General features: G+C 37.6%; 1 protein-coding gene across 2 annotated transcripts in view; it reads right to left on the bottom strand.

Moving 5' to 3' along the window:
- Positions 1-24832, bottom strand: part of Lrrc7 (leucine rich repeat containing 7) — a 429867-nt gene that overhangs the window by 169455 nt on the left and 235580 nt on the right. For both annotated transcript variants that reach the window (XM_027949501.3, XM_071618746.1), the window contains exon 7: positions 13814-13877. In XM_027949501.3, the coding sequence (XP_027805302.2) occupies positions 13814-13877 (64 nt within the window). The remainder of the gene's footprint in view (positions 1-13813; positions 13878-24832) is intronic.

The raw sequence follows: 24832 nt of genomic DNA, 5'->3' as shown, positions 1-24832 counted from the left end.
AACCCTGAGGGTCTCCTTCCATTTCCATGCAATTTCCCTTCTCTCTCCCTTTCCCTCCCACCTCTCATCCCTGTTAAATGTTAATCTTCTTCTCCTGCTCTTCATCCCTACTCTGATCTTAGTTACTCTCCTTATATCAAAGAAGACATTTGGCATTTGTTTTTTAGGGATTGGCTAGCTTCACTTAGCATAATCTGCTCTAATGCCATCCATTTCCCTGTAAATTCTATGATTTTGTCATTTTTTAATGCAGAGTAATACTCCATTGTGTATAAATGCCACATTTTTTTTATCCATTCGTCTATTGAAGGGCATCTAGGTTGGTTCCACAGTCTTGCTATTGTGAACTGTGCTGCTATGAACATCGATGTAGCAGTGTCCCTGTAGCATGCTCTTTTTAGGTCTTTGGGGAATAGACCAAGAAGGGGAATAGCTGGGTCAAATGGTGGCTCCATTCCCAGCTTTCCAAGAAATCTCCATACTGCTTTCCAAATTGGCTGCACCAATCTGCAGTCCCACCAGCAATGTACAAGTGTACCCTTTTCCCCACATCCTCACCAGCACTTGTTGTTGTTTGACTTCATAATGGCTGCCAATCTTACTGGAGTGAGATGGTATCTTAGGGTGGTTTTGATTTGCATTTCTCTGACTGCTAGAGATGGTGAGCATTTTTTCATGTACTTGTTGATTGACTGTATGTCCTCCTCTGAGAAGTGTCTGTTCAGGTCCTTGGCCCATTTGTTGATTGGGTTGTTTGTTCTCTTATTGTCTAATTTTTTGAGTTCTTTGTATACTCTGGATATTAGGGCTCTATCTGAAGTGTGAGGAGTAAAGATTTGTTCCCAGGGTGTAGGCTCCCTATTTACCTCTCTTATTGTTTCTTTTGCTGAGAAAAAACTTTTTAGTTTGAGTAAGTCCCATTTGTTGATTCTAGTTATTAACTTTTGTGCTATGGGTGTCCTATTGAGGAATTTGGAGCCCGACCCCACCGAATGTAGATCGTAGCCAACTTTGTCTTCTATCAGACAGTGCGTCTCTGATTTGATATCAAGCTCCTTGATCCATTTTGAATTCACTTTTGTGCATGGCGAGAGAAAGGGATTCAGTTTCATTTTGTTGCATATGGATTTCCAGTTTTCCCAGCACCATTTGTTGAAGATGCTATCCTTCCTCCATTGCATGCTTTTAGCCACTTTATCAAATATAAGATAGTTGTAGTTTTGTGGATTGGTTTCTGTGTCCTCTATTCTGTACCATTGGTCCACCCGCCTGTTTTGGTACCAGTACCATGCTGTTTTTGTTACTATTGCTCTGTAGTATAGTTTGAAGTCTGGTATCGCTATACCGCCTGATTCACACTTCCTGCTTAGCATTGTTTTTGCTATTCTGGGTCTTTTATTTTTCCATATGAATTTCATGATTGCTTTCTCTATTTCTACAAGAAATGCCGTTGGGATTTTGATTGGCATTGCATTAAACCTATAGAGAACTTTTGGTAATATCGCCATTTTGATGATGTTAGTTCTGCCTATCCATGAACAGGGTATATTTTTCCATCTTCTAAGATCTTCTTCTATTTCTCTCTTTAGGGTTCTGTAGTTTTCATTGTATAAGTGTTTCACCTCTTTTGTTAGGTTGATTCCCAAGTATTTTATTTTTTTTTGAAGATATTGTGAATGGAGTGGTTGTCCTCATTTCCATTTCAGAGGATTTGTCGCTGATATACAGGAATGCCTTTGATTTATGCGTATTGATTTTATATCCTGCCACTTTGCTGAATTCATTTATTAGCTCTAATAGTTTCTTTGTAGAGCCTTTTGGGTCTGCTAGGTATAGAATCATATCATCTGCAAATAGTGATAATTTAAGTTCTTCTTTTCCTATTTTGATGCCTTTAATTTCTTTCGTCTGTCTAATTGCTCTGGCCAGTGTTTCGAGAACTATGTTGAACAGAAGTGGAGAGAGAGGGCATCCCTGTCTTGTTCCAGATTTTAGAGGGAATGCCTTCAGTTTTTCTCCATTCAGAATGATGCTAGCCTGAGGCTTAGCATAGATTGCTTTTACAATATTGAGGTATGTTCCTGTTATCCCTAGTTTTTCTAGAGTTTTGAACATAAAGGGATGCTGTACTTTGTCGAATGCTTTTTCCGCATCTATCGAGATGATCATATGGTTCTTATTTTTAAGTCTATTGATGTGGTGAATAACATTTATTGATTTCCGTATATTGAACCAGCCTTGCATCCCAGGGATGAATCCTACTTGATCATGGTGTACAATTTTTTTGATATGTTTTTGTATCCGATTCGCCAGAATTTTATTGAGGATTTTTGCATCTAGGTTCATTAGAGATATTGGTCTGTAGTTTTCTTTCTTTGAAGTGTCTTTGTCTGGTTTAGGTATCAGGGTGATGTTGGCCTCATAGAATGAATTTGGAAGTTCTCCCTCCTTTTCTATTTCCTGAAGTAGCTTGAGAAGTATTGGTATTAGTTCTTCTTTAAAGGTTTTGTAAAATTCTGCTGTATACCCATCCGCTCCTGGGCTTTTCTTAGTTGGTAGTCTTTTTATGGTTTCTTCTATTTCCTCAATTGATATTGGTCTGTTTAGGTTGTCTATATCCTCCTGACTCAATCTGGGCAGATCATATGACTTAAGAAATTTATCTATGCCTTCACTATCTTCTAATTTATTGGAGTATAAGGATTCAAAATAGTTTTTGAATATCTTCTGTATTTCTGAAGTGTCTGTTGTGATATTGCCTTTTTCATCCCGTATGCTAGTAATTTGAGTTCTCTCTCTTCTTCTCTTCACTAGCATCGCTAAGGGTCTGTCGATTTTGTTTATTTTTTCAAAGAACCAACTTTTAGTTTTGTCAATTTTTTCAATTGTTTCTTTTGTTTCGATTTCATTACTTTCAGCTCTGATTTTAATTATTTCTTGCCTTCTACTTCTTTTGCTGTTGTTTTGCTCTTCTTTTTCAAGGATTTTGAGATGAAGTGTGAGATCATTTATTTGTTGGTTTTTTCTTTTTTTAAGGAATGAACTCCAAGCAATGAATTTTCCTCTTAGAACTGCTTTCAATGTGTCCCATAGATTCCGATATGTTGTGTCTGTGTTTTCATTTATCTCTAAGAATTTTTTAATTTCCTCCTTGATGTCTTCTATAACCCATTGATCATTCAGTAACCTATTGTTCATTCTCCAAGTGATGTATGCTTTTTCCTTCCTTCTTTTATCGTTGATTTTCAGTTTCATTCCATTATGATCAGATAAGATGCATGGTATTATCTCTACTCCTTTATATTGTGTAAGAGTTGCCCTGTGACATAATATATGATCTATTTTTGAGAAGGATCCATGTGCTGCTGAGAAAAAAGTGTAACTGCTTGATGTTGGGTGGTATACTCTATATATGTCAATTAGGTCTAGGTTATTAATAGTGTTATTGAGTTCTATAGTTTCCTTATTCAACTTTTGTTTGGAAGATCTGTCCAGTGGCGAGAGAGGTGTGTTGAAGTCTCCCATGATTATGGTATGGTGGTCTATTAGACTCTTGAACTTGAGAAGAGTTTGTTTGACGAACATAGCTGCACCATTGTTTGGGGCATAAATATTTATGATTGTTATTTCTTGTTGGTGTATGGTTCCCTTAAGCAGTATGTAGTGTCCCTCTTTATCCCTTTTGATTAACTTTGGCTTGAAATCTATTTTATTTGATATGAGTATGGACACTCCTGCTTGTTTCCGAAGTCCATATGAGTGATATGATTTTTCCCAACCTTTCACCTTCAGCCTATGTATGTCTTTTCCTATCAAATGCGTCTCCTGTAGGCAGCATATTGTTGGGTCTTGTTTTGTGATCCATTCTACTAGCCTGTGTCTCTTAATTGGTGAGTTTAAGCCATTAACATTTAGGGTTATTATTGAGATATGGGTTGTTCTTCCAGCCATATTTGTTTATTTCTGTTACTAAACATGGTTTGTTTTCCTCTTTGATTATTCCCCCCCCCCTTTACTGTCCTACCTCCCACTGTTGGTTTTCATTGTTATTTTCCATTTCCTCTTCCTGTAATGCTTTGGCGAGGATGTTTTGAAGAGATGGTTTTCTAGCTGCGAATTCTTTAAACTTTTGTTTATCGTGGAAGGTTTTAATTTCATCTTCCATCCTGAAGCTTAATTTCGCTGGATACACAATTCTTGGTTGGAACCCATTTTCTTTCAGTGTTTGAAATATGTTATTCCAGGATCTTCTAGCTTTCAGAGTCTGTGTTGAAAGATCAGCTGTTATCCTGATTGGCTTACCCCTAAATGTAATCTGCTTCCTTTCTCTTGTAGCTTTTAAAATTCTCTCCTTATTCTGTATGTTGGGCATCTTCATTATAATGTGTCTAGGTGTGGATCTCTTATGATTTTGCACATTCGGCGTCCTGTAGGCTTCTAGGATTTGGGATTCTGTCTCATTCTTCAAGTCTGGGAAGTTTTCTCGTATTATTTCATTGAATAGACTGCTCATTCCTTTGGTTTGGAGCTCTGTACCTTCCTGTATCCCAATGACTCTTAAGTTTGGTCTCTTAATGTTATCCCATATTTCTTGGATGTTCTGCTCATGGTTTCTTAATAGTCTTGCTGAGCTGTCTATGTTCTTTTCCAGTTGAAATACTTTGTCTTCATTGTCTGATGTTCTATCTTCTAAGTGTTCTACTCTGCTGGTAGTATTCTCCATTGAGTTTTTAAGTTGGTTTATTGCTTCCTGCATTTCTAGGATTTCTGTTTGTTTGTTTTTTATAACCTCTATCTCCCTGTATAGTTGATCCTTTGCTTCCTGGATTTGTTTGCGTAATTCATTGTCGAAGTGATCTTTCATTGTCTGATTTTGCTGTCTAATGTCTTCCTTGATACTCCAGATCATCTGAAGCATGTATATCCTGAATTCTTTATCTGACATTCCATCTGCTGCAGCTGTTGCCTCTTCTAACGTTGCGTTGACCTGTATTGCTTGTGGTCTTTTCTTTCCTTGTCTTTTCATACTGCTTGCGTATCTTTCCTGGAGGCGCGGGTGGCGGCTCTGCTCTCTCCTTATTCCAATTGGGGTGTCGTGGCTACCACGCCAGCAGGTCACTGGGCCTGTTCTGGGCGCTGGCGGCGGCTCTGTTCTGCCCCTACTCCAATTGGGGTGACGAGTGTACCACGCCGGCAGGCCACCGGGCCTGATCCGCCGGTCGGTTGTAGGTTTGCCTACCCTGCAGGCGCGGGCGGCGGCTCTACTCTGCCCCTACTCCAAATGGGGTGACGTGTCTGTCGTACCGGCAGGCCACTGGGCCTGTCCCGCTGGTCGGTCGCAGATTTGCCCACCTTTCGGGCACGGGTGGAGGCTCTGCTCTGCCCCTACTCCAATTGGGGTGTCGTGACTACCCCATCTGCAGGACGCTGGGCCTGTTCCTGGCATGGGCGGCGACTCTGCTCTGCCCCTACTCCAATTAGGGTGGTGTGTGTACCACGTCGGCAGGCTCCTGGGCCTGATCCGCCGGTCTGTTGCAGGTCTGCCTACCTTGGAGGCGCGGGCGGCGGATCTGCCCTGCCCCTCCTACCACGCCTGCGGACCCCTGGGCCTGATCTGCAGGTTGGTCACAGGTCTGCTCACCCTGCGGGCACGGGTGGCGGTTCCGCTCCGCCCCCCACTCCAATTGGGGTCACGTGACCACCACACCGGCAGGGCCTGATCCGGGCATGGGAGAAGGATCTGCTCTGCCCCTACTCCAGTTGGGGTGACGTGTGTACCACACTGGCAGGCCACTGGGCCTGACCCGCCAGGCTGTCACAGGTCTGTTTACCTTGCAAGCGTGAACGGCGGCTCTGCCCTGCCCCTCCTACCACGCCCATGTACCACTGGGTCGCGGGTCTGCCCACCTTGCGGGTGCGGGTGGCGGCTCCGCTCCGCCCCCTCTCCAATTGGGGTCACGCGGTCACCAAGCTGGCGAGCCGCTGGGCCTGCTCCAGGCGCTGGCGGCGGCCCCGTTCCTCCCCTCTGGCTCGACGACAAATTGAGGAGACTCGGGTGTCTGTGCCTCACCCCCCCTACCAGGAGACCAACTGTTTATGTCACCGCTGGTATTGATGAAGTTCTCTCCTCCGCCGCTTTCTGATGACATCAGATCTCTGCCATGTCGGTATCCTATGCGAATGGCAGCATTTCGTTCCCCTTGCCGGGCAACCAAAGCAACGGGTGAGTCCTGACCGGCCCTCAGCAGGACCCGGACCGAGAAGCAGTTTCCGCGGGCTCCTAGCCCCGGGCCAGGGAAGTTCCGGGAGCTGGAACTCGGCCGCTCCGTGCTCAGTGTAAGCTCCTATAAGTGTAGGCTCCAAGAAGCAGTCCCCGCGGGCTCAGTTCCGGGAGCCGGAATTCGGCCGCTTAGTGCTTGGTGTATGCTCTGATAGGAGCAGGGTCCAAGAGGCAGCCTCCGCAGTCTCTGCGGCCCTGGGCCAGGGCGGTTCCGGGACGGTTCCGGGAGCTGGAACTCGGCCGCCCCGCGCTCGGTGTTCGCTCCGATAAGATCAGGTTCTAAGAAGCACCCAGGCACTGAACCCTAGCAATCTGTCTGCAAGCCGCAGGTGAATTGCAGCCTGAAATTACCTGTTCTATGGCTGAATGAGCTGCAGTCAGTCGAAAACAGGTATGGTGACGTCAGCTTTCCAACATGGTGGCTGCTGGCCTCCTCTGTGGTCTGACCGGTGTGGAGAACCGAGATGGACCGCTTCCTTCCCCCGTCTCGAACCCAGAATTCAGCCCTGAGTACGGTGCTTGCACGGCTGGCAGAAACTGCAGCGCTGTATCCCTGCGTCGCTATCTCCTCGTTTCCCAGCGCGCGCTGCAGACTCTAGCCGCAGGGCGATTTGCTGAATAAGCAGTGTTACCCTCCGTGCGACAAACCTCTCGCGTTTGAGTCCCCGTAGCCGATCCTCGTGCGATGGAAATCCTTCCTCCAGGTTCCGGAGCACCCCACTATTGCTGGAAATTCCTAACAAGATAGCCTTTAGCCGTCCTGACTTGTCATACTCCCACACAGTGAAGCAGCACACGGGGGCAATGCACTCCCCTCGCCGCCATCTTCCCCCTTGCTGCTGTTTTCCTTTTTACACTTAGAATATTTTTCACTTTCTTGACATATTTTTGCTGCTATCACTTAGGCACTTTGTTTTTAAAAATCATGCTTTGTTCTTTAATCTGAACTTCAGTGACCTATAATTTAGATGTATTAGTAAGTGGCATAATGAATAGTTCAGAAATGTTGAAATTACTCTCACAATGATCTTACCTGTGTGTTCTCAAGTTCTGGTTAATGACTACTGGATAATTTTATGCAGAGAGGCAGAAAGACTCTCTTTAAGGAAATGAAATAAATATTTAAAAATCACTCATTAGCTGATCATGCTTTCATGAAAAATGTATAAAATAATGAACAAAGGTAGCTAGTGTTTCTTAAATGCTTATGACACCATACTCATAGTTAATTTGAATTCCAGCAGTGGTGAGAACAAACATAAAAGGCAATTATTTGAACAGATAAAATCCGATAATTTCCCAAAATTGGTGACGAAGAAGAAGCTAGAGATAAAGTGTGCAAGAATAATGTATACGAATCTCATTCATGGGCACAAATCTTTAAAAAAAATCCCAAGCAGGGTTGAACTGAACAATTTATGAGACAATTTATGTTTTACTAAGTGTCTTCTCCAAAATTCATGTTAAAATTTAATTTTCATTGTGGTGGTATTAAAGTGTGCTCTTGGGGAAATGATTAAGCCACGAGGACTCTGCTCTTCTGGGTAGGTGAATAACCTTATAAAAAAGGCTGGGGAGGGAGTTTCCTCCCTTGCCCCTCTGCCTTCCATCAGTCAGGACACAGAAACAAAGAAGGAGGGAGATGAACCTCTCAGATGCCGTATCTGCACCTTGGGCTTCCAGACCCCAGAGTTGAAGAAACAGATTTTCACGGCTTATAAATTATCAAGTCTCAGAAAATTTATTACCAGCTCAGATGAAAGTTTAGATAGAAGGTCATGATTATAGTCCTATAAAGATCATTTTGTATTTATTTTAGAAATGGAAAAGTGGTTTAATATCAGAAATCCTTTCTATGAATATCTTCTAAAATATCCATGGATGACTGAATTTATAAAATGTTTTTAAAGACTGCCTGTCACACTGTCTTGAAAGTGAGTTAAAATTATGCTAACTGATTACAATAGAAAAAGTGTTCTTAAAAAAATAAATAAAAATAAGAGAAAGTGTTACCTTAATAAAATACAGAGAATGTGTTTAAAAATTGAGGAGCAAGAAAGCAAATGGTGATTTTTCATAGACTATTGGATTAGCTACATAGAAATTCCTAAGAATCTGCAGGCAAATTATTCTTATTAAGTGAGTTTTACCAAAGCCTAGATTTATGTCAAAAACCAAAAATCAAATGGATTGCTGTGTACTGCAACAAATAGTTGGAAGCTAGTTTTTGAAAAAGTACATCTATAACTACAACAAAAGGTAAGCAATAAACTAAAAATATACAAGACATCTTTTTGAAGAAAGTCATAAAACTTAGCAAAAAGATATAACAATGGACCAATAAATTGATATATATCATGTTGATGCATGAAAAGATTCAGCACCATAAAATTTCAGTTTTCTATTGTCAATCCAATAAAAATTTGCATTACAAAGTCGATGCACTTATAGTCAAATGCTAACATTTTATCTTTCTTTTTGAGAGACTTAAGACTAATTCTAAAACTCATATGAAGGTTCATTTAGAAATGCTACTTCTAAAACTTGTATTATCAGATAACAAAACGGATTTTTTTGTACTAATTTATGGTTTTGGTACTCGGACAGTAAACTGACTAATGAAGACAAAAAGAAGTCATATTTTATTAAGAGGTGACAGCCATATTTATGTGGAAAGAAAGAACTATTTAATAAATGTCACTTGGAAAACAGAATTTGTTTAGCAAAAATAGGAGGCAGAATGTAAAATTTAAACCCACATGGAAAAATACTTGACTGTAAAAAATGAAATCTTCAAAATTTTTATTACAAAAAACACAAAAATATTTCTGATTTCAGGGAAAAATCATTTCTTAAGCAAGACACAAAATGTGATAGACACACACAAATTGTACACTTCATTGTGTTATAATTAATGACTTCTGTTCATGAAAACAGAGGATGTAGAAATCGAAAAGACCCTCCAGAGGCTGAGAGGAGATATCTATGGTACTTTTAACCAATAAAGGATTAGTATCTATAATATGGGTGGAATACATACTCTTTTATGAGAGTATAAAGTCTCTATAGGCCAAAAAAAAAAAAAAAAAAAAAGAAAAAGAAAGAAAGATAACCAATAGAAAAGTGGGCAAAGGGGCTGTGGCTGTGGCTCAGTGGTAGAGCGCTTGCCTAGCATGTGTGAGGCCCTGGGTTCGATTCTCAGCACCACATACAAACAAATAAATTAATAAAGGTCCATCAATAACTAATAAAATATTAAAAAAAGAAAAATGGGCAAAAATACATATACAGGCATCTGATGGAAGAGGCTACACAAACTGCCAATAACAGACAGAAAAATCATGTCTCATTAGAAATTGGGGATATGCAAATGAAGCCCAAAAGGAGATGCCATTTTGCAGCTGTTATATTGACAAAAATAAAGAGCCCAACAATATCAAGTGCTGATGAAGAGATGATGTATGGTAATTCTTCCATGTTCCTGGTAAATGAGTACAACTATTTTGAAAAAAAAAACCACAAAAGCATTATTTTTAAAGATGAATATATTGGTAACTAATAATGAAGAAATGCCACTTCTAAACCTGTGCTTTAGATTAATTCTCATGACAGTACACATATCAACACTGTAATAACAAGTGGACAAAGGGACTTTCCAGGAAGACAAGGCAGGGTAAATTGTTGTGGTATGGTCACATTTCTAGAAACAGGAAAAAGTACAATAGTATAACACTTAGGAATACAAACAAAGGGGTAAATGTAGCAAGAGAATGTTACACAAAATTCAGGACTATAGTTACCACTGGAGATAAAGCAAGAGAATATTTTTAGAAATTCGAAATTGTAATTACCTCTTGGGATAAAACAGAATGATGGACCTGGGGAAAAGCATAGAGTTGGCTGCACAGGATAGGCAGTGCTGATTCATATGAACAGGGAGGTGGCTTCACAGGGTTCATTTTATTATGCTCTGTAACTTAAACATTTGTTATGCATATTATTTTGTATGCATAAAATGTGATATAATAAAATATCAAGATTCTGATTTTTTTCTCTTAAATTCAGATTTTTAATTCACTATTTTGTAGCTATTGTTTGACAGTCTTCCTAATTTAGCTACAAAGAAAGCTTGTGAATTATAGTGCCTGTAGGGAATCTATCTGAGTTCAATAACAATGCACACTATGATTGCAATTTGGTATTCAGAAATATCTATAGATAACCAGTATAAGTTATGCCATATTTATAGTGAAATTTCAAATCATATTCGTCTGACCTTCTTCCTGCTTGAATAGCACAGGATCAGGAGATCAGGACTTTCCTAGGATCCTTCTCAATCAATTCTGTTTCAAGAGTCCCTTTGTAAGGGGTAGAGGAGTGGAGACAAGGAACATTCCCAAATAAGGGGAGATGCTTCTCTAGTGATCACTATAATCCCTCTCTCCCTTTCTTGTGGCCCATTGCCCACTCTGCTCTTGCCCATTTGACTGCTCGAATGACTCTAAAACATGTGCAGGTTATATCCCAATCTGCTATTAGTCTCCTCTTCTGTCTTTCTGGCTTGCAGAGAAGCTCACTTTGCTTCTTACGACTGACTCTTGATGAAGATTCCCTTAGCAGAGTTGTTGATGGCTCCAAATGACATTTTTTTTTTTTACATATTAACCCTTGCCTTTACAGTGCAGGGAGGGAGGGGAGAAGCAGGTTAGGAGACTGGGAGATGGGAGCTGGGGGCTGGAGCTGTATTAGAAGGATGGTCAGAGTGGCCTTGCTTCATCTCTGGGTAACACTGATCCCTTTGTCTCCCATGCTCTGCTCTCAATTTGTTCCATTTTCTTGTATGTTTTTCACTCATAGCGATTTGCTTGTGAAGTCTCCATTATTTCCTCTACCAGTTCAGGACCAATAGTGGACTTTTAATTCATTGCATAAATCTATTGGAAACTATACCTACCACAAGGCTTTTGGCCCCTGACAGCCAATAAAGAGTCCTACATTTGACCTGACTCCAAATAATACTCATTTGACTTCATGATAAGAAATAGGGGCAGGGAGAAAATATACCAAAAAGAAATATTTATAATGGTTATATATGGGTATGGGATCATGGCTGACTTTTACTATTGTTTTTAAGATTTTAACTTTCTAAATTTTCTTAAATGGACATTTATTAATTTCATATTGAGTAACACAATCCAATAAAGAATTAATCAAAAAATAACTCTAAGTAGCTCTTATGTTCCTAGAACTTTATCTACTATCTTGTGGTAATCATTGTTGTTAGAAACATAAGATAATTCCTGTTATTATAAGTTTTTGTTATAACAAAGGTATCCATAAGTAGATATTTTTACTTTAAACCTTCCTTAGAATATTTATATTCTTTCTCAATTAACTTCCATTCTCAATGGCTCTCAAAGTTTTTAAGTTGTAGTCATCTTTTCTCTACATTGTCTCTTTTCCAGGTCATATTCAATGAATCACCTGTTGATAGTCTCTTGAGTTGTTCACATCTAGCTTTAGAATGGAATCTGAGCCCTTCTTTGCATGACACTGTTTCTTGCCAGAAAAAAATCTCTTATTTTCTCATTACAAGTTGTTATCATCAGAGAAACAATGGCCAGTTCCACATATATGATAATTAATAGAGTGAGTTATATTAGAAATGTGAAGTTCCACTCAAAAAGCTTAACACCAAAAAACCAAAAAACAAAAACACATCAAATAACCCAATCAACCAATGGGCAAAGGAACTGAACAGGCATTTCACAGAAGAAAAAATATGACGGGTCAACAAATATGTGAAAAAATGTTCAACATCACTAGCAATTAGAGTCAGAATGGCAATTATCAATAATAATTATTACTTAATAATTATTAATGGCAATTATTATTTAATAATAAATGTTGGTGAGAATGTGGGGAAAGAGGTTCATTCATACACTGCTAGTGAGACTGCAAATTGTTTTCAACCACTGTGGAAAGCAGTATGGAGATGCCTCAGAAAACTTGTAATGGAACCACCATTTGATCCAGTTATCCTACTCCTCGGCTTATACCCAAAGGACTTAAAATCAGCATAACACAGTGATGCAGCCACATAAATGTTTATAGCAGCTCTATTCACAGTAGCCAAGCTTTGGAATCAATGTAGGTAGCCTCCAACAGATGAATGGATAAAGCAAATGTGGTATATATACACACTGGTATATTACTCAGCTATAAAGAAGGATGAAATTGTGGCATTTGCCAGTAAATGGATGGAACCGGAGACTATCATGCTTAGTGAAATAAGTCGGTCCTCCCAAAATCAAGGGTCAAATGTTCTCTCTGATATGCAGATGCTAACCCATAACAAGGGAGGGTAGGAAGGGTAAGAATAGAAGTTCATTGGATTAGGGAGATGGAAGGGAAAGGAGGGGCAATGTGTATAGGAAAGACAGTAGAATGAATTGGATATAACTTTCCTATGCACATATATGAATACACAACCAGTGTAACTCCACATCATGTTTAACGATAAGATCAAAATTTTAATGGGTTGTACCCCATGTATGTATAATATTCAAAATACACCCAATTCTCATGTATGTCTAAAAACAACAAATAAGAATAGTTAAAATAGGGCTGGGGATGTGGCTCAAGCGGTAGCGCGCTCGCCTGGCATGCGTGCCGCCCGGGTTTGATCCTCAGCACCACATACAAACAAAGATGTTGTGTCTGCCGAGAACTAAAAAATAAATATTAAAAAAATTCTCTCTCTCTCTCTCTCTCCCCCCCCTCACTCTATCTTTAAAAAAAGAAAAAATAAAATGTTTAAAAAAAAAGAATAGTTAAAATACACTTTAGATAATTTTAATTTTTGATATTTGAAAATATTTAAGAGGAAGAATTACAAAGAAATATTTGTGCTTTCTTCTAATTTGTACTTGAGATATTGAACTCCACACATATTTTAAAGAAAATGAAGCTTGAAAGGAGTAAGCAATCTTGCTGGCGGTGAGTTTTAAGACATTTCAGTGCAATTGGAAATACCATGTCCTTGGTGACTCCCATCCCTCATGTCATGCTACCAAGCAACCTCTAAGGGAAAAATGTTTCAGGTTTGAACTTCAGAGATGATCAAGTCTCAATTTAATCTCTGTTCAGCCATATAATAGCTATATATATATATATATATATATATATATATATATATATATATATATATATATATCAGTGACCATCTTGACATGTCAAATCAGGATTAAATGGGGTAATATATGTAAAACACTTAACCTGGTGCCTGCCACCCAGTTGTTGCCCAAAATTAATAATATGTTTCTGTTTCAACCCCAATAATTTTTTGGTGTAACCTAATATATAGTTACTTGTGGCTTACTATACAATCACTTTAACTCTCAGATTTTATTTTATATATTTAGCAAATGCAAATGTGCACTCAATGTTTTAATACCTGGGGTTACAAAGACAGTGAAAAATAAATAATCTCCTGGAGTGTTTTTATCAAGTTTAGAAAATGCATTTGCTTACCAGCTCACTGAATTCATTATTGCCTAAGTCAAGTCTTTCCAACTGGGCCAGTTTGTGCATTGACCTATAACAGATAGAGAAAAATACTGTTGTGAGGCAGCATATGATACATTATTCTGAAAAACATTCCAGCCATTCCTTTGTCAGATTTACCTAGTTGTATAGTACATAAAAATGTAGTGTTCTTCAACCAGACATAAGTTGCAAATATACAGAATGTATGCAAAATTACAGCTGAAAACTTTTAGCAGTTTATCACGATCTACAGCATTAGTTCCCAAATGCCATTGTATGATTTAAGTGCAGGGATGACACTTAATAAAAGCCTGGGAAGTTTGTTAAATATCTATGCCAGTAGGAAGTATATGGTGGGGACCCAATGTCTATGCTTTTTTAAGAATCACCAAAATTTGAAGAACTAATGGATGAACTCAATCTTAGCAAAGCATTATAAAACAAACTCTACAATGTGACACAATTTTATTATCAGTCTTGTCACTTTCAATTCTTTTAAGTGAGTTTCCATTGCAGACAAATTGTATGTGTTGGCTCCTAAAAATACTGACTTCATGCTGCAACAGCTCTGAATAATTATAATACGTTGGGCAAGAGTTTGTGTCAAAGGTTGGGATCCTTGGCATACTCCCCCATATTCATTCATCATTTCTCAAACCAATTTCAAGTAAAAATACAACATAACAAAAGAGGGCATTTTCCTGAAAGGTTTTATCTCCCCAAGCACCCAGAAAGCTGTCATAAGTCCTACCTATACAGAAACACATGAAGCATCATAGAATCAAATACTTGAAATTTTAATTTCTTAGTCTTTAAAGTGGATGAACATTAAGTGAAATACTACTGCAATCCAATCACTGTCAGACACTCAGAAGTGATAAATATGTGTTGAATTGTTTCTTCACTTGGCAACTCTTATTTGGAGATTATGTCCAATTTGGGGTATAGCAGTGAACAAATGGGTAAAAATTCCTGCCCCAAGCACTTTACATCTGGTAGGAGAAGAATGTCAGTAAACAAAATAATTAAGGAAACTAGAATAATACATTAGATGGTCATAAGTACTATGAAAAAAAAAAAACAAGTGGAGGAGATGAATAGGGAAAATTCATATGGGATTTTATTTTTAATAGGGTGATCAGGTAAGGCTTTATCAAGAGGATAAAATTTGAGTCAAGGCTTAAAGGAAATGAAGAAGCACGCTAATAGGAAGATTCTAAAGCAGAGACATGCTGCTTTCTAGAAGACATCCTAGGAGACCAGTTTGACTGAACAAGAGTGGGCAAGGGAGAATAAGGAGATGATGTACTGGGAAGTTAGATTATGCAGATTTTTTTAAACTTGAAATAACTTGTTTTTATTTTTGCTACTGCAGACATATTTATAATTGAGAAAATTAATCACATTTTAAACGTGAAATCTTTTTGAAAAATCATTAGCATGTAACACTTCTGTTTAGATCATGCAGTTTTAAAGTTCATTCCTGAGATTTGACTTTGATTCTGAGTAAGATGGAGGGTCACTCAAAGGTTTGGATAAAAGAAGTGATTTGTTTTAAAAGGATATTTGTAATTGCAGGCTTGTAAATAGACTGAGGAGAACCAAGGTAGAAACAGGATCAAATAGGAGGTTAATGTAGTAAGCCAACTGAAAGGTGATGGTGACTTGAGCCAGGGTGGTCACAGTGGAAATGCTGAGAAGTGGTTGGATTCTGGATATAGGTAAGTAAGATTGGAGCCATGTTGCTGATGATTGACCATGTGAAGTGACATAAAGAAGGGTCAAGGTGATTAAAAGCATGTCATGGTTTGAACAACTGGAAGGATGGAGATGCAATTGACTGATGGAGAAGATCAGGTGAACTCGGGTTGTGGCTACTTGAGGTTGGAGGTTCAGTTTTAAAAATTTAAATTAGAAATTTCTGTTGTGCAGTCAAACAAGTCTGCAGTTCAGGGAGGAGTCCAGAAGAGATAGGTAATTTGATCTTGGTAGCAGATGGATGGCAATATAAAGTCTTGAAAATATGAGATCACCAAGGTAATGAGTGTAGAAGGGAAGATGATAGGTTTAAGAGGACACGGGGATTTGTCAACAAAGAAGATTGAGAAGGAACTGGGGTCATAGAATAAGTATCGAAGAGTGTGAAGTCCTTGAAGCCAAATAATGAAAGCACTTTGAAGAGGATGAAGTAACAAAAAATGACAAGTTGCTGATGGATGAGAGAACTGACCACCTGACTGAACATGGAGATTAGTATAGATTTTGAGATCAGTTTTCCAAATGTAAATCCTTTACTAATTTTTTTTCTATTAAACATGCCTTTACCTATTAATCTCTCAATATTACATATTTGATAGTATAAATATGATGATTTTTAAATTATCTTCCAAGTCTAAGGCATTGTTCCTATTATAAAGAGGCTCATAAGGCTCATAGGTTGCTAGAGAACACTAGGAGAGGTACATTTTCTGCTTTATGGGGGTGGGAGAAGGAAATAGTAGGCTTTAATGAGGCTTCATTTTGGAGTAGTTGATCAAGTTCTGCGAGAGTCAGGAGACATGGTCATTTCGGGGTTAAATATGATGGAGGGGAGTCGAAAGAGATGATGGCCCATCCAAAAAACTATGGGCTGATAAGTATAGTAAGAAATAAAAATCAGTAAGAAATAGTCAGTAAAGTAGTAAGAAATAATAAGAAATTAAAAAAGCGATGTCAGCAAAGGCCAGATCATGAGGTCATTTTATATGTCAAGCCAAAGAGTTTGAGTTTTACTTTGAAGGAAATAAAAGCCTTTAATATTCAAGTAGGGAAGAGGTATCATATTTGTGTTTCAGAAAGCTAACTTTGGCATCCTGAAATGATGTGGGAAATGTCAGAGTATGTATGAGCAATGAGGCCATATAAGAGACTGTTCTGAAGGCATGTGGGAGAAAACTGGAACAGGAAATAGACAATGGAAAAATGGATAGCATGCTAACAGATATGAGAGATACTTTGGAGAAAGACATGACTTGAGTCATTATGATGACCAAATATGGGACATTAAAAAGAGGAAGAGCCAGGTGCAGTGGCACATGCCTGTAATTCCAGAGACTTGGGTTGCTGAGGAAGGAGGATTGCAAGTTCAGTCAGCCTCAGCAACTCAGAGAGACCCTGTCTTAAAATAAATAAAATTAAAAAATGGGCTGGGGATGTGGTTCAGTGATTGAGCACCCTTGCATTCAATCTCTGGTACAAAAAAAGAGGAAGAAATTAAAGATAGTTTCTAGATTGAGTAGCAGTATGGGAATATTGGAATGGAATACATTTAATGTGGAGGCTGGTTGGATGCAATGAATTATATTTTAAATATTATATTAGCATATGAAACACTTATTAGGGACCAGTGAAGGGGGAAGGGTAAAATTCTTGAATGAAAATAAAGTTTTGAGAAGTAAAAAGGTGACCCTTCTTATCTGTGGTCTTTTTTAACTCACAATTTTCTTTCTATTCCATGATTTACTTGGAATTCACCACACATTTTCTTGAAATGTTGGTTTTTCATAAATACATGCCTCTTTTCTCCATCCAGACCTTAAAATATGTTTCAGGATGCCTAGAAGGGCTTGGTGGGACCACCAGCAATACAAAGAAGGTTGTGAAATCTTGCCCTACTTTGTAAGTTAAACATCTGCTTCACCTCTCACCAAATCTAGACCAATGAACAGGTACTTCTTTTTTTTTTTTATTGGTTGTTCAAAACATTACAAAGCTCATGACATATCATCTTTCATACATTTGATTCAAGTGGGTTATGAACTCCCATTTTTACCCCACATACAAATTGCAGAATCACATCGGTTACACATCCATTGATTTACATATTGCCACACTAGTGTCTGTTGTGTTCTGCTGCCTTTCCTATCCTCTACTATCCCCCCTCCCCTCCCCTCCCCTCTTCTCTCTCTAGCTCATCTGCTGTTGTTCAATTCTCTCCCTTGTTTTTCCCCCCCTTTCCCCTCACAATCTCTTACATGTAATTTTGTGTAACATTGAGGGTCTCCTTCCATTTCCATACAATTTCCCTTCTCTCTCCCTTTCCCTCCCACCACTCGTCTCTGTTTAACGTTAATCTTTTCCTCATGCTCTTCCTCCCTGCTCTGTTCTTAGTTGCTCTCCTTATATCAAAGAAGACATTTGGCATTTGTTTTTTAAGGATCGGCTAGCTTCACTTAGCATAATCTGCTCTAATGCCATCCATTTCCCTGCAAATTCCATGATTTTGTCATTTTTTAGTGCTGCGTAATACTCCATTGTGTATAAATGCCACATTTTTTTTTTATCCATTCATCTATTGAAGGGCATCTAGGTTGGTTCCACAGTCTAGCTATTGTGAATTGTGCTGCTATGATCATTTATGTGACAGTATCCCTATAATACGCTCTTTTAAGGTCCTCAGGGAATAATCTGAGAAGGGTGATAGCTGGGTCAAATGTTGTGAACAGGTACTTCTGATTAATGGGAGTATGTGATACCCGAGTCTCATGAAGAGACCTTAGATTTTTTTCTGATTCTGGGAATATTGTGGAGTGGCATTCTCTCAAACTTTTCTCTGGAAATATATGTGCAACAAACAAAAACAATGGGCACCAAAATCTTGGGAGCCACGGTGTTCAAGGGGTCACACTGGCATGTAAGTGTCGAATAGTCACAGGAGCAGCAAAGTCACTGTGTTTGGCTTACTCAAGTAGTCTTAGGCAACAACTATTCTATTGAGAACCCCAATGATCTAAAGACAAGCCCTTCCACAATTTTCTGAATTTAATCTTGTTGTCCAAAGAGAACATAATATCAAGTTGAGAACAGATTTTTGTTGCCAGCCTTTGTGATTGAAGACCAAGACAAAATTAATCTCATTAAGTTAAGGAGGAATGGTTCCTCAGTTTATACCCAAAGGTATAATCAGCATACTACAGTGACATAGCCACATCAATGTTTAGAGCAGCTCAATTTACAATAGCTAAACTATGGAACCAATCTAGATGCCCTACAACAGATGAATGGTTAAAGAAAATGTGGTATATATACACAATAGAATATTAGTCAGCCTTAAATAAAAATGAAATTATGGCATTTGCAGGTAAATGGATGGAACTAGAGAACATCATGCTAAGTAAAATAAGTCAATCCCAAAAAACCAAAGGCTGAATGTTTTCTCTGATAAGTAGATGCTGATCCATAGTGGGGGTGGGGGTTAGGGAAGAATGAAGGAACTTTCGATTGTTTAGAGAGGAATGAGGGAAGGGGTGGGGCTGTGGGGATGGGAAGGATGGTAGAATGAAGTAGACATTATTACCCTATACACATGTATGATTACACTACTGGAGTGCCTCTGTACCATGTGCAGCCAGAGGAATGAGAAATTGTGCTCTATTTGTGTACAAGGTGTCAAAATGCACTCTACTGTCATGTACAACTAATTAGAACAAATAAAAAAAAAGTGGTATCTTGTACCTGAGTGTCTTGAAGCAAATTTTATAGTTATAGAATTTGTTTTTTTCCTAGTATAAATATTATTGATGTCTTAAATTATCTCTTGTATGATAGAAATTTCCAGACCCCAACTAAAATTTGTCAATATTTATTTTCCAAAACAGGGCCAGATCCAAAGACATCACTTCTGTTTTTATAAATAAAGCTTTATTGGAACATAGCCATCTCTATTTGTTAACATAGAATCTATGGCTGCTTTTGTTCTATAATAAGAGAATTGGTTGAGACAGACCGTGTGAACCAAAAGCCTGATACATTTCCTATCTCTGAGGGCCAGGTGTCACTCAAATTGAAAATTCCTCTCTAAATGTGGTCTGATGAAGACAGTGTGTAACGAAATAATTATTTATTAGGCTTCTATTGGTATAGTTTAAATTTGATTCCTTCTACATGGAGAAGAGGTAGCCTCTATGCCATCTGTAAGCCTTTTTATTTTCTTATCCTTGTGTTGTGCTACTGCCTTTGAAAAATTGGTTCATAACTTCATCCATGGAAACTATATTTTAAGTTTATGACACAGATTCTTACCATTCTTTACAATTTGCTTGTTCTGGGGCCCCAGGGCAGTAGGAGAGGTTAGTGGCAGATTTCCCATGAAGTTTTCTCAATTGTTTCTTGAAGCTTAAATTATTTTGTTAAAATATCTTTTATTCTATTTTATATTTATTTCATTTTGCTTGTATGATCCTCATTTCCATCAAGTTTTTATAACTATTACAAGTTTAATTCTATCATTATATTCTCCACTCTTTTTCCCCCCCCTGGTGCTGAGAATTAAACCCAGGACCTCGCCCCATGCTAGGCAAGCATCCTCTTACTAAGCTAAATCTCCAATACTATATTCTCTCATTTCTGAAGTTGTCTTTCCAAAACCATTACTTATATCTTTAAGATTATTAGATTCTTATTTGTTTTAAAAAGTATTCCATTCAATAATATTTCTATATTTTGCACTTTTAAAACTGTTTTCACTTATACACAAGATTTTTAGATCTTAGATAGTCCATAGCCTATTGGTTCTCTTGTTCATGTGCTAGTTACTAACTATAATCATCCTGTCAAATTGTCCCCTGAATTTTCCTTTTAGATGGACTTAGGCAATAAGTGTATAATTTTATAAGAATACAAACAAGTGAGACTGTCAGGAAGAATAAAATAGAATCCATGGTATTTTATGTTAGTACTGTTCTTTGTTAGTATTCATTCATTTACTTAGTTTGTGTTTCTTTACGGCAGGCAGTGTGTGGGCACTGGAGTAACAAAGATTTCTGAGATGCAGAGTTTTTCAATATTGGCATTATTGACATTTTGAGCTAGCTAATTCTTCGCTATAGGGGGTACCACATATGCTGTAGGATGTTCAGCACATCTTACACAGCCTCTACTGTAAAGGGCTTATTTTCTAAATGGGCATTACCTTTAAATGAACAATTACTTCATGGGGTGATAAGTGTTAGGATAAGAGTATGTATATATTTCCATAGGAATTCATTAGAGGAAACAACTCACAATTCCATAATTAGGAAAAATTTCAAGAAGAAGTAACATTTTTGCTGGGTTTTGGAGAATCATATATTTGTGCATTTGCAAAGAAATAATGAAAATACAAAAAGAGTATATGTGCAGTTGAGATATAATATTTTTTTCTGATATTGCAATTTAAGGTAATAATATATGTAATATAGACAGATAATCTTCAAAGGAAGGGAAAGATTTTGGTTCAAAGGGAAAAGAATCTAAAAATTCCCATTTGTGTTTGTAATGTCCAACATTCAAGGCTGGAAAGGAAACTTCTGAGATGCAGTGCTTCTCAACACTTAGATAACAGTCTGTTGTAGAGGACTATCTTTTGCATTGTAGGGTGTACAGCAGCATGTAGGTCCTCTACTCTCCAGAAATTAATGGCACCCCACAGCTGTTAACAACAAATGCCTCCAGACACTGTGTAATGTCCTCTCCCATTATGCATTTGTGGAGAGCGAGCATCTTATCTCCATTTTTCTACCTCGTTACTCTCCTAGGGCACTGAGTTCCCACGAGGTATGTCCCTAAGCCATTCAAGCCAGCCTACTTCATAGATCGCACTCAGCTCTACTCCTTCTTCATTTAAAGTAAGCACATGCGGATCTTGAACCTTTCTCTCTGTCCTCATGGGAAGCCCAATTGGCCTGATTTCACTTCACAAATGCTTGACTTTGAAGACATGAGTGCCACTAGAGGTCAGGGAGCAAATATTAGAACTTGGTCACAAGTTCAAGGCGTATTCTCCATTACTACAGTTGACAATTTGATTTTTATCTGTCTGAACCAATTATCTTGTTGATTATTTAGATTCATTTACGTGGTCATTTAATTATCTTAAGGGAGAAGTCCTTTTTTCTTCTATTTTAATTGGTGTATTATATTAATATATAATGGTGGGATTTTTTTGGTTACATATTTGTTCATGCACATGATATAATAGAATCATCCCCCCGTATTTCCTCTTTCTCTCCATTCCTACTTCTCCCTGGGCCCTTTTCTCTATTTTACTGACATCCCTTCAATTTCTATGAGCTGATAATCTTTCTTTTCCTTTTCCCTCTCTAGCTTCCATTTCTGAGAAAAAACATATGAAACTTGACTCCCTAAGTCTGGCTTATTTTACTTAACATAAGGTCCTCAAGTTCCACCCATTTTCCCAAAAAATGACATCATTTTATTCTTCTTTACAGCTGAATAAAACTCTATCATGCATATACACTATATTTTCTTTGGACATTCATTCATTGATATGTAGGCTCATCCCATAAGATGATTGTTGTGAATAAACATGGGTATGGTATGCATGTGTGACTAAAGTATGCAAATTTTAGTTATTTAGGACAAATACCAAGAAGTGGTATTCCAGGATCATATGCTGGTTCCATTTCTAGTCTTCTGAGAAGCCTTAAGAAGTTCTAGTGACACATATTGTGTTAAATGATATTTACCAACCATGTGATAGTACTGAATGATGTAGAATGAATATATGTAATTATATGACTATATGTAATAATATATAATATTTAATAATATGTAGTTGTACATGTAAAGATTTTAGAAATGTGTAAAATTACTGATTGTTGCTTTAATAATTACTGTTTCTCTGGCCTGAGATGTTATTCCTGTAAATCTCATAGCCAGTTTCTTTCCTTATCTTAGTTCATGTGTTTCCTCCTCAGATTAATCATTTCTCTGCCATTCTAAATGATGCATCCTTCCTTCATTCACTTTATATATTACCTGGTTTTATTTTCTCTTAACACTTACCACTGGAAATTGTTTTTTTTTATTTTTTTATTTACTTGTTCACTAATTGTTTTCCTCCATCTGCTAGATTTAAACTCCACAAGAGCAAGAAACTTGCCATTTTTTTTTTCACAGCACAAATACCTCCTAAATCAAGTCTGCTAAATGAAGGTATTCAAACAGGTACAAATCAGTGATGCTTTACCAATGAGAAGTTTAAATTCCAGAAATATTTACAAAGATGAACTACTCAATTTCTATGGAGCATCTAAAATTAATCAACAGTTGTCAAAGAGATGTCCTGATAGCTTGTTTTAACAAGTACTGTAATGAACATACATCAGTGAACTTATAGTAGAAAATGAATGATAGACAATGGCAGATAAAAAAAGTTCACCAGTCCCTGGATACCTAAAACTTGTATTTATTTCCAATAATAGGTTTGAAAAATTTCAGCTCAACAGATATATTGAGTGAAATCATTAAGCAAAATTTTTTCACTTCTCTGGATATCTGAAACATAGCAACAAAATCGTATGTGAAAAGTAGCTAAGACCATGCATTCTGGATTCAGACTATCCAGAATCTGATATTCCTGAATCCAATCAAGAATCTGGGTCCAAAATCCTAATTCCACAATTTACCACCTATTTGACTTTGAATAATCTAAATAATATCTTTGCCCTGGTTTCCCAGCTGTAATGAGTATGATAATAAGAATCCCTATGTCATAGAGTTATTACAATGATGAAAATTTGAGGTAAGTGAGCACATGGTAAGTGCTCTATAAAAGTTCGTGGTTAAAATATTTGGGGAAATCTGTCAGAGATCTAATTCAGAAATTGTCTAGGTTACTGTTTCCTAAAGTTTTCCCAAGGATTCATAGGTGTTGCATGAGTTTTAAGATCTCAGATGGCTAGTACATTTCAGCAAACCTTGTTGTAAAAATAAAGTTAGGTATCTTATTGGCAGGACTTTTCAAATAAAATCTACAAAATGTTTATTGTGATTCTCTACCAGAGCTTAGGCTATTTGGTGTTTCTGTGATGAAGGAACATTTTGTTTTATTTCTTGCAGGATATTTCTTAGAGTAGGAACATGCTTTTCTAGAAGTTTTTGTAGGTATTTGGGTCACATGATGAAACTGCATTCTTGTCCATCTCAGTCCAGGAGATCAGAGACCTATATGCTTCATGAAAACGCAGGCCCAAGTATATGTAAGTGTGCTATTTTGGAGAGTCAACTTTGATTAGGTTATCCTGGTTTGTCTGCTCAACATTCTGACTTGTTCAGCTCTGCACCTGAGCTCCCAGTGTTCACTTCAGGTTCTTGCATTCATGATTGGTTTGGGCTTTGGTTCCCCGTAAGGCCATGTGGTTTTGTCATTTGGTTTATGCACTACAACCTTAGTAAAGGGAAATAATCACTTCTTACTGGAGAACTGGTGACTTGCTCAATGTCACATAAAAAAATCAGTGACAGGGCTAACCCAGGATCTTTATCTCTTTTCCATCAATGAGTAGGCACCTGAATTTGACCTGCTTTGATTATGTTGGCTGTTGTTTAAACAAATATTTTAATGAGAAGTATGTGTTCTATGATACACTACTGTCTATGTTAGAGGTTAGGAAACATTTTCTGTAAAAGGCCAGGTAGGAAATGGTTCAGACTCTACGGTCCATTGAGGCTGCTCAATTGTGCCATACTAGTGCAAAAGAGGATATGTTAATAAATGACATGACTGCATTCCAATAAAGCTTAATTTATAAAAATGGGCATCCAGATTTGGATGAGAAGCTATAGTTTCCCAACCCCTAATCTACACCAGTTCTTGAAATCTTATATCTGGATGACATATAGGTGTAGGCTATAAGCCCAGCCACTAAGAATATTGAAGTTTTCAAACCCATGAACAAATATATGCCAAATAAATTAAGGACTAAGAGTATTTATTATTATTGTGTTAAGTCTTCCATTTCTTAGAGTACATGTTACTAACATCCAGAGATATTTGCTTTCAATGCAGTCATTCTGGTTGTATTTATTAAAATTAAGTATTTATCATGTTATTTCTTTATAGCATTTATCCAATTGCAAACATTCTGAGTGATGGAAAATAATGCAGTATATCTTGATGCATCTGTCACTTTCATAAAATTGTACAATCTATGATTTTCTTTTTATCAGATTCAGAGGTTTTAT

This window comes from Marmota flaviventris, chromosome 10, assembly GCF_047511675.1.
Source record: "Marmota flaviventris isolate mMarFla1 chromosome 10, mMarFla1.hap1, whole genome shotgun sequence".
Classification (NCBI taxonomy): domain Eukaryota; kingdom Metazoa; phylum Chordata; class Mammalia; order Rodentia; family Sciuridae; genus Marmota; species Marmota flaviventris.
The sequence above is the reverse complement of the archived record's forward strand: the minus strand, read 5'-3'. Positions and strand labels throughout refer to the sequence as shown.